The sequence below is a fragment of the Mya arenaria genome, chromosome 10 (genome assembly GCF_026914265.1).
Source record: "Mya arenaria isolate MELC-2E11 chromosome 10, ASM2691426v1".
NCBI lineage: Eukaryota > Metazoa > Mollusca > Bivalvia > Myida > Myidae > Mya > Mya arenaria.
Window position 1 is genome coordinate 38,230,970 of NC_069131.1, and position 19,472 is coordinate 38,250,441.

Here is a 19,472-nt window from a genome sequence, read left to right on the forward strand (position 1 = left end):
TATATACTGATGATGAGGTCATGTAGTATAGTCGGCTTGTTATAAAAGCGTATACCGTATATACTGATGATGTGGTCATGTAGACTAGTTGGCTTGTTACGGAAGCGTATACCGTATATACTGATTATATGGTTAATTTACTCTAGTAGGCTTTTTATGGGAACGTATATTGTATATACTGATTGCGTGGTCATGTAGACTTGTCGGCTTGTTTTGGAAGCGTATACCGTATACACTGATTATCTGGTCATGTAGTCTAATCGGCTTGTTACGGAAGCGTTTACCGTATATACTGATGATATGGTCATGCAGTCTTGTCGGCTATTTATGGAAGCGTATACTGTATATACTGATGATGTGGTGATGTAGTGTTGTCGGCTTGTTATGAAAGCGTATATCGTATATACTGATGATATGGTCATGTAGTCTAACTGGCTTTTTATGAAAGCGTATACCGTATATACTGATGATGTGGTCATGTCGTGTTGTCGGTTGTTATGAAAGCGTATGAAGTTTATTCTGATGACGTGGTAATGTAGACTAGTTGGCTTGTTACAGATGCGTATACACTGATGGTGTGATCATGAAGTGAAGTCGGCTTGTTATGAAAGCGTATATCGTATATACTGATGATGTGGTCATGTAGACTAGACGGCTTGATATGGAAGCGTATATCGTATATACTGATGATGCGGTCATGTAGACTAGACGGCTTGATATGAAAGCGTATACCGTATATACTGATGATGTGGTCATGTAGACTAGACGGCTTGTTATGAAAGCGTATATCGTATATACTGATGATGTGGTCATGTAGACAAGACGGCTTGTTATGAAAGCGTATATCGTATATACTGATGATGTGGTCATGTAGACTAGACGGCTTGATATGGAAGCGTATATCGTATATACTGATGATGTGGTCATGTAGACTAGACGGCTTGATATGAAAGCGTATACCGTATATACTGATGATGTGGCCATGAAGTCTTGTCGGCTTGTTATGGAAGCGTATATCGTATATACTGATGATGTGGTCATGTAGACTAGACGGCTTGATATGGAAGCGTATATCGTATATACTGATGATGCTGTCATGAAATCTTGTCGGCTTGTTATGGAATCGTATACCGTATATACTGATGATGTGGTCATGTAGACTAGACGGCTTGATATGGAAGCGTATATCGAATAAACTGATGATGTGGCCAGGAAGTCTAGTAGGCTTGATATGACAGCGTTCGTCGTACATACTGATGATGTTGTCATGTAGTCTTGTCGGCTAGATATGGAAGCATTTACCGTATATACTGATGATGTGGTCATGTAGTCTTGTCGGCTAGTTATGGAAGCTTATACAGTATATACTGATGATGTGGTCATGTAGTCTTGTCGGCTAGTTATGGAAGCATATACCGTATATACTGATGATGTGGTCATATTGTCTTGTCGGCTAGTTATGGAAGCGTATACTGTGTATACTGATGATGTGGCCATGTAGTCTTGTCGGCTAGTTATGGAAGCGTATACCGTATATACTGATGATGTGGTCATGTAGTTCATTCAGCTTGTTATGAAAGCGTTTATCGTATATACTGATGATGAGGTCATGTAGTGTTGTCAGCTTGTTATGGAAGCGTTTACAGTACATACTGATGATGTGGTCATGAAGTCTAGTCGGCTTGTTATGGAAACGTATATCGTATATACTGATGCTGTGGTCATGTAGTCTAGTTGGCTTGATATGGAAGCGTATATCGTATATACTGATGGTGTTGTCATGTAGTCTAGTCGGCTTGTTATGGAAGCGTATATCGTAAATACTGATGATGTGGTAATGCAGTCTAGTCGGCTTTTTATGGAAGCGTATATCATAATTATATACTGATGATGTGGTCATGTTGTCTAGTCGGATTGTTATGGAAACGACTATCGTATATATTGAGTATGTGATCAGTATATTCGATGTTTACTGCCATAAAAAGTATATATTATATACACCTACATAACAAACCGATTAGACCATCAGTAAATACAACATACGCTTCCATAACCAACCGATTAGAATTCATGACAGCCTTTATCAGTATAAACGATTTATACTTGTATATGATATCACATACTCGACGATAAATTTATAAAATGTGACTTTTGAAATCACACGATGGTGTAACTAGAGCCGGTCTTAAGCCATAGTTAGACATACAATTTAGTATATTAAAAAGGATATGGATCAATAAAATCGTAAACAAAAATATCGAGTAACCAGAACGGATCTCCTTTTTGAAATTATATACATAATTTAGACACAGTGGCTTGATGACAGAGGCTCATTTAACTCATAATAAATCAGTTCAACTAGCCAAAATTATATTTTACACATACCTGAACATGTATATCATCAATATAATACATTGCTTTAAACATAAAATGAAATTTGACAAAATTCAAAAGTACCCTATACTGTAACATAAAACTGAGGCTTGATTACGACTTGTTTACGACTAAAAAATGATTCATCATCATCATTCAAGGTTACGATCACTTTCTACACTTAGCGCACCCCAGTATGATAAAACGCGAGATAACAATGTTGACATTAAGTAATAAACATTTACATGTATTGAAAACAAGAAAAGAAATGCACGTAAGTGAAAATGAAATCGCGCATCATTTTTATCGATATGGAGGGTAGTTTGTTCTTTTAAAGTGACACTCTTTTTCAAAATCGATACGTACACATATATAACAAACATTAATTTTAAGTGATACATATTTACATGCTTACTAAATAACACTTTTATTGAACATATTAATAACTGATAACAAGATTGTGACCATGTATTTAATAGCTGAAAACGCAAAAATATTAAATGATTGGTGAGTGCTTAAAGATTTACTGTGATCTACTATCGTCTCATAAGGTAGAAATACCTTCTTTTGTGCACCTTTCTTTCAAATTAAACTCGATATCCTTCATAAGAATCGTTGTTTTCGACATTTATTCACCCTTTTTGGTATATTAAAATCATTGTATGAATTGTACTAAATCTGATTTGGGAGTAGGAGTGCAATCAATAGCTCGATGCGTAGCTCAAATCCTTTTTTCCAAATAAAGCATAATTCAAGAGAGTTTCTCCACGAGTTTCAAGTCCTTTATATACATGTATTGATCGGGAATTTCCATAAGGGCAGCGAGCGCCACAGACGCCTGTGGGTTCCGAGCGCCTTGCTTCACTTTGTGGAAGTTCACAAACTGAAAGTTATCAAATATCCTCTCCGGAAGTAGGTCATCAAAGTCGTTCATGGCGTCCCATGGACCGTCCCCGACTCCTACGACAATGATGGAAAGGGGGAAGTTGGATGCAGTGACGATGGAGGCGACTGTTTCCGCTTGGCATGCTAGCTGCCCTGTCGTTGCTATCACAAGGATGTGGTACTAAACATGGAAAAGTTTAAACGATAAGAGTGGTTAAGTTGTATATGGGTTGTGAGTTCGACTCCCATCAGATCAAGTATCACCTTTACTTTTTTATTGTGCAATTATGTTTAAATACCAAAAAGCTTGTCTTGACATGCGATAAACAAACATTGAGTTGTAATTGGAAAAACTAACATCATAACTGCTTGTTCAATCTTAATCAAGGTATAATAAACTCGGAACTCCTCGCCGATTTCCCATCGAAAATAACCTCGGATGTATATGGACGGTTTACAATGTCAGAAATTACATTTTAAGTACGATGCAAGTAGATCGCGTAGTAATTTCAATTAAGCAGTAAAACGTAATGATTTTACTTTTGGGAATCTTTCTTATTTATGGAATAATTGACTTCATTGGCAATCATTTTAAACTCAAATATACAACATACATGTTAAAACACGACAATAATGCAATACTATTATTCTAAAATTTACAAACTACTTCTTCTTCTGCTGACCGTTACACTTGTTTACAGTTAGATGACCTCATACTGTCGAAGTGTCGTCATATGTTTTAACGTGACGTTTTTACGTTTATTATTCAGACGGAGTGGTGAATTGTCAATAATTTTCATAAAACGTCAATTTTAAAGTGCTCCGTGAAGCGCTGCATGGGTTGTATTGACAACCATTTCCCTGCTTAGTATTTGATTATATAACTTTATTTTTCAAAAGGAAACTTACAAATAGTCTACACAGCTATGTATTGTTTGTTGATTTATATTAAAATCTGTGTGAAATAGAGACATAGTCTCAAAATTTTCCGGACATCCCTCGTACTAATGAACCAGCATACATCCGTGGTTGTTTACGATGGAAAATGACCGAGGAGTTCCGAATGATCGATATATAATATAATATAACTGTTCGCTTCGGAAGCCTTCTACCTTTTTGGTGTTCTTTACGATGTGTACTGCCTCGTCAATGAGAGGCGCAAGGTTTGTAGGTCCACCAAGCTTCAGACCAGGGGTCACGTGATTGTACACGTCCATCACCTCCATAAATCCATCACAGTCGTTCTGCAACATAGACACGGGGAATGTTATGTTTACATAAGTAGAGGTTATACAATACCTATACAGTCGAACCTCGTTGAAACATGGACACGGGGAATGTTATGTTTACATTAGTAGAGGTTATACAATACCTATACAGTCGAACCTCGTTGAAACATAGACACGGGGAATATTATGTTTACATTAGTAGAGGTTATACAATACCTATACAGTCGAACCTCGTTGAAACATGGACACGGGGAATGGTATGTTTACATTAGTAGAGGTTATACAATACCTATACAGTCGAACCTCGTTGAAACATAGACACGGGGAATGTTATGTTTACATTAGTAGAGGTTATACAATACCTATACAGTCGAACCTCGTTGAAACATAGACACGGGGAATGTTATGTTTACATTAGTAGAGGTTATACAATACCTATACAGTCGAACCTCGCTGAAACATAGACACGGGGAATGTTATGTTTACATTAGTAGAGGTTATACAATACCTATACAGTCGAACCTCGTTGAAACATAGACACGGGGAATGTTATGTTTACATTAGTAGAGGTTATACAATACCTATACAGTCGAACCTCGTTGAAACATAGACACAGGGAATGTTATGTCTACATTAGTAGAGGTTATACAATACCTACACAGTCAAACCTCGTTGAAACATAGACACGGGGAATGTTATGTTTACATTAGTAGAGGTTATACAATACCTATACAGTCAAACCTCGTTGAAACATTGACACGGGGAATGTTATGTTTACATTAGTAGAGGTTATACAATACCTATACAGTCGAACCTCGTTGAAACATAGACACGGGGAATGTTATGTTTACATTAGTAGAGGTTATACAATACCTACACAGTCAAACCTCGTTGAAACATAGACACGGGGAATGTTATGTTTACATTAGTAGAGGTTATACAATACCTACACAGTCGAACCTCGTTGAAACATTGACACGGGGAATGTTATGTTTACATTAGTAGAGGTTATACAATACCTATACAGTCGAACCTCGTTGAAACATTGACACGGGGAATGTTATGTTTACATAAGTAGAGGTTATACAATACCTATACAGTCGAACCTCGTTGAAACAAAGACACGGGGAAAGTTATGTTCACATTAGTAGAGGTTATACAATACCTATACAGTCGAACCTCGTTGAAACATTGACACGGGGAATGGTATGTTTACATAAGTAGAGGTTATACAATACCTATACAATCAAACCTCGTTGAAACATAGACACGGGGAAAGTTATGTTCACATTAGTAGAGGTTATACAATACCTATACAGTCGAACCGCGTTGAAACATTGACACGGGGAATGGTATGTTTACATAAGTAGAGGTTATACAATACCTATACAGTCGAACCTCGTTGAAACATTGACACGGGGAATGTTATGTTTACATTAGTAGAGGTTATACAATACCTATACAGTCGAACCTCGTTGAAACATTGACACGGGGAATGTTATGTTTACATTAGTAGAGGTTATACAATACCTATACAGTCGAACCTCGTTGAAACATAGACACGGGGAATGTTATGTTTACATTAGTAGAGGTTATACAATACCTATACAGTCGAACCTCGTTGAAACATAGACACGGGGAATGTTATGTTTACATTAGTAGAGGTTATACAATACCTATACAGTCGAACCTCGTTGAAACATTGGCACGGGGAATGGTATGTTTACATTAGTAGAGGTTATACAATACCTATACAGTCGAACCTCGTTGAAACATAGACACGGGGAGTGTTATGTTTACATTAGTAGAGGTTATACAATACCTATACAGTCGAACCTCGTTGAAACATAGACACGGGGAATGTTATGTTTACATTAGTAGAGGTTATACAATACCTATACAGTCGAACCTCGTTGAAACATAGACACGGGGAATGTTATGTTTACATTAGTAGAGGTTATACAATACCTATACAGTCGAACCTCGTTGAAACATAGACACGGGGAATGTTATGTTTACATTAGTAGAGGTTATACAATACCTATACAGTCGAACCTCGTTGAAACATAGACACGGGGAATGTTATGTTTACATTAGTAGAGGTTATACAATACCTATACAGTCGAACCTCGTTGAAACATAGACACGGGGAGTGTTATGTTTACATTAGTAGAGGTTATACAATACCTACACAGTCAAACCTCGTTGAAACATAGACACGGGGAATGTTATGTTTACATTAGTAGAGGTTATACAATACCTATACAGTCGAACCTCGTTGAAACATAGACACGGGGAGTGTTATGTTTACATTAGTAGAGGTTATACAATACCTACACAGTCAAACCTCGTTGAAACATAGACACGGGGAATGTTATGTTTACATTAGTAGAGGTTATACAATACCTATACAGTCGAACCTCGTTAAAACATTGACACGGGGAATGTTATGTTTACATTAGTAGAGGTTATACAATACCTATACAGTCGAACCTCGTTGAAACATAGACACGGGGAATGTTATGTTTACATTAGTAGAGGTTATACAATACCTATACAGTCAAACCTCGTTGAAACATAGACACGGGGAATGTTATGTTTACATTAGTAGAGGTTATACAATACCTATACAGTCGAACCTCGTTGAAACATTGACACGGGGAATGTTATGTTTACATTAGTAGAGGTTATACAATACCTACACAGTCGAACCTCGTTGAAACATTGACACGGGGAATGTTATGTTTACATTAGTAGAGGTTATACAATACCTATACAGTCGAACCTCGTTGAAACATTGACACGGGGAATGTTATGTTTACATTAGTAGAGGTTATACAATACCTATACAGTCGAACCTCGTTGAAACATAGACACGGGGAATGTTATGTTTACATTAGTAGAGGTTATACAATACCTACACAGTCAAACCTCGTTGAAACATAGTCACGGGGAATGTTATGTTTACATAAGTAGAGGTTATACAATACCTATACAGTCGAACCTCGTTGAAACATAGACACGGGGAATGTTATGTTTACATTAGTAGAGGTTATACAATACCTATACAGTCGAACCTCGTTGAAACATAGACACGGGGAATGTTATGTTTACATTAGTAGAGGTTATACAATACATATACAGTCAAACCTCGTTGAAACATAGACACGGGGAATGTTATGTTTACATTAGTAGAGGTTATACAATACCTATACAGTCAAACCTCGTTGAAACATAGACACGGGGAATGTTATGTTTACATTAGTAGAGGTTATACAATACCTATACAGTCGAACCTCGTTGAAACATAGACACGGGGAATGTTATGTTTACATTAGTAGAGGTTATACAATACCTATACAGTCAAACCTCGTTGAAACATAGACACGGGGAATGTTATGTTTACATTAGTAGAGGTTATACAATACATATACAGTCAAAACTCGTTGATTTGAACTCCCGGTCCCGATTTCTCGAAACTTCTTATGTCTCTTATAGCAGGATTAAGATAAGCTCACTATTTTTGGTTTACAATAAATTGCGTAATATTCACTTCTTTGGGAGTTTTTATACTTTTACATAGGAATTATCATTACGAAAATCACATTAAACCATTTTTCATATATCAAGATACAATGTAAGTATGTGTTTTGGCTAATTGAAATAAGCTACTCAAGCCTGTTAAGCTTAAGAAGTTTCGAGAAATTGGGGCCTGGGGACTGGCGAAAATAACTCGAGCCTCGGGGGATTTCGAGCCAAACGGAAATACTTACCTTCAGTATAAAAAAATCGGTCCTTAGCATCCAGTTCGAGCCAACGCAGCATTCGAGCCAAGCCAGTTCGAGCCAATGAGGCAATCGAGCCAAGCCACTTCGAGCCAACAAGGCAATTGAGCCAAGTCAGTTCGAGCCAATGAAGCAATCGAGCCAAGTCTGTTCGAGGCAACGAGGCAATCGAGCCAAGCCAGTTCGAGCCAATGAGGAAAAATCGAGCCAAGCCAGAGTGAGCCAATGCGGCAATCGAGCGAAGCCAATTCGAGCCAATGAGGCAATCGAATCAAGCCAGTTCGAGCCAATGAGGTAATCGATCCAAGCCAGTTCGAGCAAACGAGGCAATCGTGCCAAGCTAGTTCGAGTCAATGAGGTAATCGAGCCAAGCCAGTTCGAACCAACTGGGTTCGACTGTATATATATATAGGTTAAGATCGGAAAGCTATTCACAGTTATTTGGTATTCTAGTCAAACCGACAGAGCACAAATAAGAATAATGTTCAAATGTCTTAATTTAATTGACTCTTTTTCAAAAAAATATAAAAAGGCCATTTAATCAACAAATCACGAATGAATTTTGGCATTTTGTGCAGTACTGTTTTTTTATTCTTAAAATTTCAATACATATTGCTAGTCTACCGCAAAAGTATGATTTGCAATGCTTAAACACCTATTACCTCTGGTTTGAGAGGGAACAACTTCCGGTCTGGTGTGCCCTTGTCCCCGAAGCCGTAGGCTGGGATGATGCCATCATCGTCTAGCGGTTCCAGAGTTTCACCCAAAATACAGATCACCTGCAATAATCATCAGCCATGCCTTGAAAATCGTATGCAATCCCCATGTAAAATTAAAATTAAGTAATACAGCAACAACTGCTATTAGTCCATGGAACAGTATTTTATCATTCTCTTAGTCAATCATTATTGGTAACTGGAACAAGCAAATACACTTCCCGGAGTGTCCCTGAAACGTTATGACGGATTGATTGTGGCTGCAACCATACAACTTTGTATGGGGCTGATTGCCTCGAAAAATAGAATGTGTCTTCGATCTGTACTTATCGCCTTAAATAGAATGTGTTTTCGATTTGTACTGATCACCTCGAAAAAAAGAATGTGTCTTCGATCCGTACTTATCGCCTTAAATAGAATGTGTTTTCGATTTGTACTGATCACCTCGAAAAATAGAATGTGTCTTCGATCCGTACTAGACACCTCAAAAATAGAATGTGTCTTCGGTCCGTACTGATTGCCTCGAAAAATAGAATGTGTCTTCGGTTCGTACTGATCGCCTTAAAAATAGAATGTGTCTTCGATTCGTACTGATCGCCTTAAAAATAGAATGTGTCTTCGATCCGAACTGATCACCTCCAAAATAGAATGTTTCTTCGATCCGTACTGATAGCCTAAAAAGAATGTGTCTTTGATCCGTACTGATAGCCATAAAAAATAATGTGTCTTCGGCCCGTACTGATCGCCTCAAAATAGAATGTGTTTTCGACCCGTTGGTGGGAACTTGGTATTATGCTTCTGAAATGAAAGCGAACGGTGTATTTTTATAAACGATGTTCCATTAATACAATCAAGCATTTTTTTAAAGTATTAGATTTACATATATCTTTTAACGCGTGACAGAGGAAGACTATAACGAATAACAACATGTTGCGATAGTGTAAACATTCAGGGATTAAATTGAATTCCGGTAGATCTATATTTACGAGAATTTGAAGTTGTTCCGGTGGTTACATTTGAATCCCCAAACTTCACATACCATACTAACGTACATCCTGGTACAGATTGTTGTTCTCCTTGACCGTATGTAGTCAGTAACCGCTGAATTTATTCTTACCCTGGGTATCGTTACACTTAAAACTTTGTAATGAATGAGGCCAAGGTTCGCCATCTTCATTAGAAACCCCAAACCTAACATCCCTAATTACTTACCTCTTGGTACGGATTTATTGTCTTCTCATTGACTGTATGTAGACAGTTACCCCCGAATGTTGTCTTAGCCTGGGTTTCGTTACACTTAAAACTTTGCAATGAATAGGATCAAGGTTCGCAATATTCATTAGAAACCCCAAACTTCACACCCCTAATTACTTACCTCTTGATACGGATTAATTGTCTTCTCCTTGACCGTATGAAGACTGTTACCACCGAATGTATTCTTACCCTGGGTCTCGTTACTCGTCGTATAGTCGATACCTGAGGGAACAACAATACTGTTTTAACAATTATCAGGCTTGTATGGAAAGAGAAAAGGGTGATGCGTACGAATTTTGAAACAACCTGGAGTTCGAAACATTCACCTTTGAATGTATTTTCTTAAATTGTCGGAAACACATATTGGCGGAAAAGGTCGCGTCGAACAATCCTTGCTTTAGAACAAGCTTATGGATGCAGCTTTGTACACTGTTCATACGCATCAACGTTAATTTCAGGTGGAGGTAAATGAATAGCGTGGCCAAAATAGAATTATTGTTTTAAAAGTAATGCAATGACAAGACAACAAATGGCGACATGTCAAGCCCGTTAAAAGAATCTTTGACACAGACAAAATGCTCTTTCATGCAATTGCAACACATAATCACATGGTGTTTAACAAAACGTGTACCTGCAATATTACGCCTTAGCACGGTTAACCTCCATGGAAAGGTTTATGAAAATCCTACAAAATATGGTCAAGAAACAGCCCGGACAAGCTCATTACAACATTTGACCTCTAACCTTGACCTTTGAGGTACAGACCTGGGATATGTGCACGTCAATTCACCTCATCAGTGAACCTTCATTCCAAATTATTTAAAAATCCAATAATATATGGTCGAGAAACAGTACGGATAAGGCTCATTTCAACCTTTGACCTCTAACCTTGACCTTTGAGGTACAGACCTGGGATATGTGCACGACACGTCACCTCATCATAGTGAACCTTCATGGCGAATTATTAGAAAATCCTATAACACATGGTCAAGACATATCCTTTGACCTCTAATCTTGACCTTTGAGGTACAGACCTGGGACGTATGCACAAAATGCCGTCTCATCATAGTAAACCTTCATGGCTTTTTTTTTTGAAATCCTAAAATTCATGGTCAAGATACAGCCCGGACAACCTTTAACTGTGACCTTTCAGGTACAGACTTGGGTCTCACACCGCCTTATCATGGTGAACCTTCGTGGCATGTTTTCTTTGAAAAATCCTGTAATGCATGGCCAATATATAGCTCTGACAAGGATCATTTCAACCTTTGACATCTAACTTTACATTGACCTCTGAGATAAGGTACTTGGATTTTTGTGGGACACCTCGCCACATCATGGTGAATCTTTATGGAAAGTTTTGTTTGAAAAAAAGTCCTATAATGCATGGTAAAGATGTAGCCCGCACAAGGACTATTTCAACTTTCGACTTCTAAATTTACCTTGACCTTTGAGGTATGGACCTTGGTTTTGTATTTGACACGCCGCCACAGCATGGTAAAATTTCATGGCATTTTATGTTAAATCCATAATGCATGATTAAGATACAGCTCGGACAAATTCAGCAATAACGAACGCACTAACGCACGTACGCACATACACGGAATTACAACTATGTCCCCCTCACCGCAAGCGGGTTCGAAAAATAGAAGAAGAAGAAACAACATTAGTACTTAGGATTATAGGCGGACCTATAAAGGAAGAGATAAGAAAGTCTGTTTTCCTCTGCCGCCTATGGACCTAGCTTTTGTCGCATATCTGTTATTGAGCGCACAAGCATATGTTCCATCTTTTGTATCCATATAAAATGAGATTATATCTTACAATGACGAATGCAATTGAAACCAGCATCAAACACTAACAAAGTAACATGTTAGTATGTGAGTCAAAGTAATACCAAATATGATTCCACACTGGTCCACCCCGACGGACTGTATGGCCTTGGTTACTTCATCAAGTCTGTTGAAGCGGTCAACAATCGTCCTGAACGTTCCCTCATCCGTGACCTCCTTATCCTCTCCCGTCAGTCGGGCAGCTAAGAGATGATGCGGTCTGAAATTGGCACCGTACGTTATAGAGGTGGACTAAAATAAGAATCGTAGTTGGTAGACGTTAGCTGAAATGGGCACAATAGTTGGTAGACGTGTACTTAAAATGGCCACCGTAGTTGGTAGACGTGTACTCAAAATGGCCACTGTAGTGGACAGACGTGTACTTAAAATGACCACCTTAGTGGAGAGACGTGTACTTAAAATGGCCACCGTAGTTGACAGACGTGTAGTTAAAATGGCCACCGTAGTGGACAGATGTGTACTTAAAATGGCCACCGTAGTGGACAGACGTCTACTCAAAATGGCCACCGTAGTGGACAGACGTGTACTCAAAATGGTCAACGAAGTGGACAGACGTGAACTCAAAATGGCCACCGTAGTTGACAGACGTGTACTTAAAATGGTCACCGTAGTGGACAGAGGTGTACTTAAAATTGGCACCGAAGTTGACAGACGTGTACTCAAAATGGCCACCGTAGAGGACAGACGTGTACTTAAAATGGCCACCGTAGTGGACAGACATGAACTCAAAATGGGCACCGTAGTGGACAGACGTGAACTTAAAATGGCCACCGTAGATGACAGACGTGTACTTAAAATGGCCACCGTAGTGGACAGACGTGTGCTTAAAATGGCCACCGTAGTTGACAGACTTGTGCCTAAAATGGCCACCGTAGGGGACGGACGTGAACTCAAAATGGCCACCGTAGTGGACAGACTTGTGCTGAAAATGGCCACCGTAGTTTACAGACGTGTATTTAAAATGGCTACCGTAGTGGACATACGTGTACTCAAAATGGCCACCGTAGTGGAAAGACTTGTACTTAAAATTGCCACCTTAGTTGACAGACGTGTACTTAAAATGGCCACCGTTGTTGACAGACGTCTACTCAAAATCGCGACCGTAGTGGACAGACGTGCACTGAAAATGGCCACAGTAGTGGACATACGTGTGCTTAAAATGGCCACCGTAGTGGACAGACGTGTGCTTAAAATGGCCACCGTAGTGGACAGACGTGTGGTTATAATAGCCACCGTAGTGGACAGACGTGTACTTAAAGTGGCCACCGTAGTGGACAGACTTGTGCTTAAAATGGCCTCCGTAGTGGACAGACTTGTGCTTCAAATTGCCTCCGTAGTGAACAGACGTGTACTTAAAATGGCCTCCGTAGTGGACAGACGTGTGGTTATAATAGCCACCGTAGTGGACAGACGTGTGCTTAAAATGACTCCGTAGTTGACAGACGTGTACTTAAAATGGCCACCGTAGTGGACAGACGTGTACTTAAAATGGCCACCGTAGTTGACAGACGTGTACTTAAAATGGCCACCGTAGTGGACAGACGTGTACTTAAAATGGCCACCGTAGTGGACAGACGTCTACTTAAAATGGCCACCGTAGTTGACAGACGTGTACTTAAAATGACCACCGTAGTTGACAGACGTGTACTTAAAATGGCCACCGTAGTTGACAGACGTGTACCTAAAATGACCACCGTAGTTGACAGACGTGTGCTTAAAATGGCCACCGCAGTGGACAGACGTGTGCTTAAAATGGCCCCGCAGTGGACAGACGTGGACTTAAAATGACCACCATAGTTGACAGACGTGTACTTAAAATGGCCACCTTAGTTGACAGACGTGTACTTAAAATGGTCACCGTAGTTGACAGACGTGTGCTTTAAATGACCACCGTAGTTGACAGACGTGTACTTAAAATGGCCACCGTAGTTGACAGACGTGTACTTAAAATGGCCACCGTAGTTGACAGACGTGTACTTAAAATGGCCACCGTAGTTGACAGACGTGTACTTAAAATGGCCACCGCAGTGGACAGACGTGTGCTTAAAATGGCCACGCAGTGGACAGACGTGGACTTAAAATGACCACCATAGTTGACAGACGTGTACTTAAAATTGCCACCTTAGTTGACAGACGTGTGCTTAAAATGGCCACCGTAGTGGACAGACGTAAACTCAAAATGGCCACCGTAGTGGACAGACTTGTGCTGAAAATGGCCACCGCAGTGGACAGACGTGTGCTTAATATGGCCAGCGTAGTGGACAGACGTGTACTCAAAATCGCCACCGTAGTGGACAGACTTGTACTTAAAATGACCACCTTAGTTGACAGACGTGTACTTAAAATGGCCACCGTTGTTGACAGACGTGTACTCAAAATCGCGACCATAGTTGACAGACGTGTACTGAATATGGCCACCGTAGTGGACAGACGTGTGCTGAAAATGGCCACCGTAGTGGACATACGTGTGCTTAAAATGGTCACCGTAGTGGACAGACGTGTGCTTAAATTGGCCAACGTAGTGGACAGACGTGTGCTTAAAATGGCCACCGTAGTGGACAGACTTGTGCTTAAAATGGCCTCCGTAGTGAACAGACGTATACTTAAAATGGCCTCCGTAGTGTAAAGACGTGTGGTGAAAATAGCCACGGTAGTGGAGAGACGTGTACTTAAAATGACTCCGTAGTTGACAGACGTGTACTTAAAATGGCCACCGTAGTTGACAGACGTGTACTTAAAATGGCCACCGTAGTTGACAGACGTGTACTTAAAATGGCCACCGTAGTGGACAGACGTGTACTTAAAATGGCCACCGTAGTGGACAGACGTGTACTTAAAATGGCCACCGTAGTGGACAGACGTGTACTTAAAATGGCCACCGTAGTTGACAGACGTGTACGTAAAATGGGCACCGTAGTTAACAGACTTGTACTAAGAATGGCCAACGTAGTGACAGAGATGTACTTAAAATAGCCACCATAGTTAACAGACGTCTCACTTTATCTATTCAATTCATAATACTGCCACGAAACAATTAATTATTATAACATCCTAAATACCTTAATCTTATAAAAAAAATTCCAACGAAATAAAAGTTTATAACACTTATTTCATCAGTATCTAGAAAACTATTCACTTTTTCGTAGAAATATACATCATGACTTTCTTTCACGATCAAGATCCTTTTAAGATAATAACTCAGTCCGTTACTTCAAATTTACTTCTGTCTATACTTCTCTGTTTGACCACATATATATATGTTAGGCATTGCAAAAAAAATACGATTTATTGGCGCGTTACCATGGTTACATTCTTACTCCTCATTTAAAGAAAATGCAAACTGTCCTTATATCTAACTGGCTCATTTTTGTTGCTGTTGCGCTAGATAAATAAACTATATCATCATCAGTGTTTAATAGTTTGTCAATTACTAGTATACAGAATTATTGGAAAACATACCTATTGAATGACTTGTTACCATAGCAACCAAAAAAATAATAAAATAGCACAATGCAATTTCATTTCTAATTTGGTATTGATTGTTCTTCCAAAATAAGAAAGAGTTTAACATAACACAGAGAGGGCCATTTCTGACCTTTCGTAAACCAAACCCTTTGCTATTTACGTCATTAAAGCTGCACTGTACAGATTGAACGTTTTGACAACTTTTTTAATTTTTGTCTTGGAACGAGCCAATTTTTGTGACAATCCATGGAAACTGGATATATAAGACTGCTGACAAAAAAATCAGATCGCAAATGTTTATATTTAAACTCAAAAATTGATGTTTTATGCATTTTTCTTAAACCGATAGTAACGGTTTAAGCCATAAAACATTAATTTTCGAACGGAAATATGAAAATCTACGATCTGATGGTTTGTCAGCAACCTTATATCATTGGTCCACAGGTTGGTACGCAAAAATTTGTGTAAATCTGTGAGAGTGCAGCTTTAAGTTGTATGTGTTGTATGGCTATGAATCTGTTTACATTTAATGCCGAGAAAACAGTATGCTAATGTATGTTATAGGAAGTATGCCACGTAGCATTTGCTTAAAATGTTGATTTTTTTCCATCGATTAGCCACTCATTTTTTTATCCCCTAATGTAAGGTCAATATTATTAAGCATAACGGTACATAGTTATTTTTGCGTGTTGTCAGATCTCGTATTAACGTTATCAGAGAAAGCAAAACTGTTCTGTTCTGTTTTTAATGATCGAGGCATATTTTAAAAAGTATGCCCAACCACGACTCGAGGGACAGGACGCTGGTTGTCATCTGCCATTTAATTGACTTTAATGGGAGTATATCTCTTTAATGAATGATAGAACATGGTTGAAGGACCCTTTTCAACTTTCACCACCTCTGACAAACGACCTCAAAGCGAAACCAGGCGGAGCAGGCCTTCCATACGCGTAATACATACTACATGTGTTGAATAGGATAGATCTAACTAGTTTGTTTGAAAATAAACTAGTTATTAACCTCAAAGAAGCCAAATTAAACATAGAACTTAGTATCAATCATGTTTTGATTGATCAGTATATACTGCGAAGTCACATATATGTAATGTATGCATACGAACTATTTTCAACTATTGTGACCTATAGTTTGAATTGCACATGCCACAATAATAATAATAATAATAATAATAATAATAATAATAATAATAATAACAACTAACTTCGTTACAAATTACTTTACTTATGCACCAACTCACTGACCAACTCACTAATTCACTTACCAACTCACCAACTCACTCACTAACTCTCTTACTCACTCACTCACCCAAAAAACTCACTCACTCACTCACTCACTCACTCACTCACTCCTCACTCACTCACTCACTCACTCACTCACTCACTCACTCACTCACTCACTCACTCACTCACTCACTCACTCACTCACTCACTCACTCACTCACTCACTCACTCACTCACTCACTCACTCACTCACTCACTCACTCACTCACTCACTCACTCACTCACTCACTCACTCACTCACTCACTCACTCACTCACTCACTCACTCACTCACTCACTCACTCACTCACTCACTCACTCACTCACTCACTCACTCACTCACTCACTCACTCACTCACTCACTCACTCACTCACTCACTCACTCACTCACTCACTCACTCACTCACTCACTCACTCACTCACTCACTCACTCACTCACTCATCATACCATGATAATGTTTTAAATTAAATTGCTGACTTAGACTCTTTCTGTTATCCTATTCTCTATTTTAAAGGGTTACAGCGTAGCTGGCTCATGAATATAATTGCCATAGCTTCAAGTGAGATAGTTTTATAAAGCGCATACCATAAGGTGTCTAAATGACTTACCTATGAATATCATCCGCCATGTTCGATTTTAAACTCACTCAAATATTGACATTCCCTACCTTATTGAAGTAAACCGACATGCTTATCAGAGGTTAAACTTAAGACGAGGAAGTTTTTACTATCCGAAATTAGATATTGATATGAGCAACCATACCGCCGAAGTACTTGCTTTTAAAGCTTGATAAAATGTCGCTTGCGAAATATTACAATACATCATTTAAAGGCCCGTTCTCGCTTCGGATCATTTATTTGTTCATATTAAAGACTAAAGAAGTGGTGAGCAGGTTTAAACTGAACACTTTAAAGTGACACTTTTATTCAAAACAATACATACACATGTATAACAAACATAAATTTTGACTAATAAAACTACTTACTTAATCATGCATTTAATATGGAAAATATTATTTTCTGATAACAAGATTGTAACCGTGTATTTAAAAGCAGAAAGTGCAAAAATATTAAATGATTGGTGAACGCTAACAGGTTTGCCGTGGTCCACTATAGTCGCTTATATATAAGGCAGAAATACCTTGTTTTATGCTCATTTCTTTCAAATTAAACTCGGTATCCTTCATAAGAATCATTGATATCGACATTTATTCATCCTTTTTAAAATATCTAAACAATGTCATCAATTGTGGTAAATCTTATCTGGGAGTAAGAGTGCATCTTTAACTCTTGTTGTTTGTTAATGGTGTGGACATAAAAATAGTTTTATATAATATTTGAATGTTTACGAATTAGATGCCTTATGACAAATTTCAATATAATTCTGAAGTGGTTTGTTTAGGTTCATCTTTATAATAATCACGACAAACTCATTTTAAGTCAGTTAAATCAAGAAACCGTAATCGGGCTTATTCAGATAAGTTATTAAGCTTGTTACCCTAAATAACTGGGGACGGGGGGCGGGGGGGGGGTGCATTTTAAAGGGCTCAATCAAAGGATTGTTTCTTCCGTTAACAAAAAATATTTAATGTTTCATAACTCCAAAACTGTAGCCTATGGGTTTTTTTAAATGTTTTTTTTCTAAATGGTGGTTTTCAAATGGGGGATGGGGGGGCGGGGGTTATTAATTGGGGTTTTTAAATGTTTTTTTTAAATGAGTGTTTTTTAAATGGGGGGGGGGTATAAATGGAAGGTTTTAAATTGGAGGGTCAAATAGGGGGTTTATATGGGGGTTTTAAATGGGGGTTTAAATGGGGTTTTAAATGGGGGTTTTAAATGGGTGTTTTAAATGTGGGGGTTTTAAATGGAGGTATTAAATGGGGGGTTTTAAATGGGGGTTTTAAATGTGGGGGTTTTAAATGGAGGTTTTAAATGGGGGTTTTTAAATGGGGGTTTTAAATGGGGGGTTATAAATGTGTGTTTTTTAATAGGGGTTATAAATAGGGGGTTTAAAATGGGGGTTTAAAAAGGGGGGGTAAATGTTTTTTAAATGGGGGGTTATAAATGGGGGGTTAAATGGGGGAGCTAAATGTTTTTTTAAATGGGGTTATAAATGAGGGGTTAAATGTGGAGTTTTTAAATGGGGGGATTATAAATAGGGGATTTTAAATAGGGGGTTTAAATGGGGGGTTAAATGTTTGTTTTTCAAATGGGGAGTTATATATTGGGGGTTTATATGGGGGTTTAGATGGGGGTAAATGGGGGGGCTTAAATTGGGGTTATTTTTTTCAAATTGGGGTTATTAATGTGGGGGGTTTTAAATGGTGGTTTTAAATGGTGGTTTTAAATGGGTGTTTTAAAGGGTAACAATATAGATTGATAGAAAACATTATTTTCGTTTAAATGCGTTATAATATTTAACTCATTACACAAGAATGAACAAAAAACGCATATAATTTGTGTACAGATAAAACTGTAATTCTTCATTTTTTTTTCCTTTACGTGGTCACAAATTCCCTAATTTAAAAAACGCCAATTTATTGCTAATATTTTTTTTATCTGTACACAAAAGATGTGCTTTTAATTGTTTTGACTATTAAAGTCAATTGAGTTTAACATTAAAATGAAACTTTTTG

At 38.3% G+C, this 19,472-nt stretch overlaps 1 protein-coding gene across 1 annotated transcript; it reads right to left on the bottom strand.

Moving 5' to 3' along the window:
- Nucleotides 1-2,781: 2,781 nt before the first annotated feature.
- Nucleotides 2,782-17,608, bottom strand: LOC128204260 (uncharacterized). The gene is made up of 6 exons (XM_052905666.1): nt 17,446-17,608; nt 12,140-12,294; nt 10,364-10,464; nt 8,935-9,051; nt 4,371-4,502; nt 2,782-3,439 (listed from the first exon to the last, which is right to left on the bottom strand). The coding sequence occupies exons 1-6, from the start codon at nt 17,463-17,465 to the stop codon at nt 3,125-3,127; spliced, it is 840 nt and encodes a 279-aa protein (XP_052761626.1). The 5' UTR covers nt 17,466-17,608; the 3' UTR covers nt 2,782-3,124.
- Between the last annotated feature and the right edge of the window lie 1,864 nt (nt 17,609-19,472).

What these genes read in the sequence shown, in the direction of transcription:
- LOC128204260 (XM_052905666.1), bottom strand. Translation starts at nt 17,465, where the DNA reads ATGGCGGATGATATTCATAG. An exon ending in CCAGTGTGGAATCATATTTG is followed by an intron (nt 10,465 to 12,139) that starts GTATTACTTTGA and finishes TTGTTCCCTCAG; the next exon opens with GTATCGACTATACGACGAGT. An exon ending in TGTTCCCTCTCAAACCAGAG is followed by an intron (nt 4,503 to 8,934) that starts GTAATAGGTGTT and finishes TCTATGTTGCAG; the next exon opens with AACGACTGTGATGGATTTAT.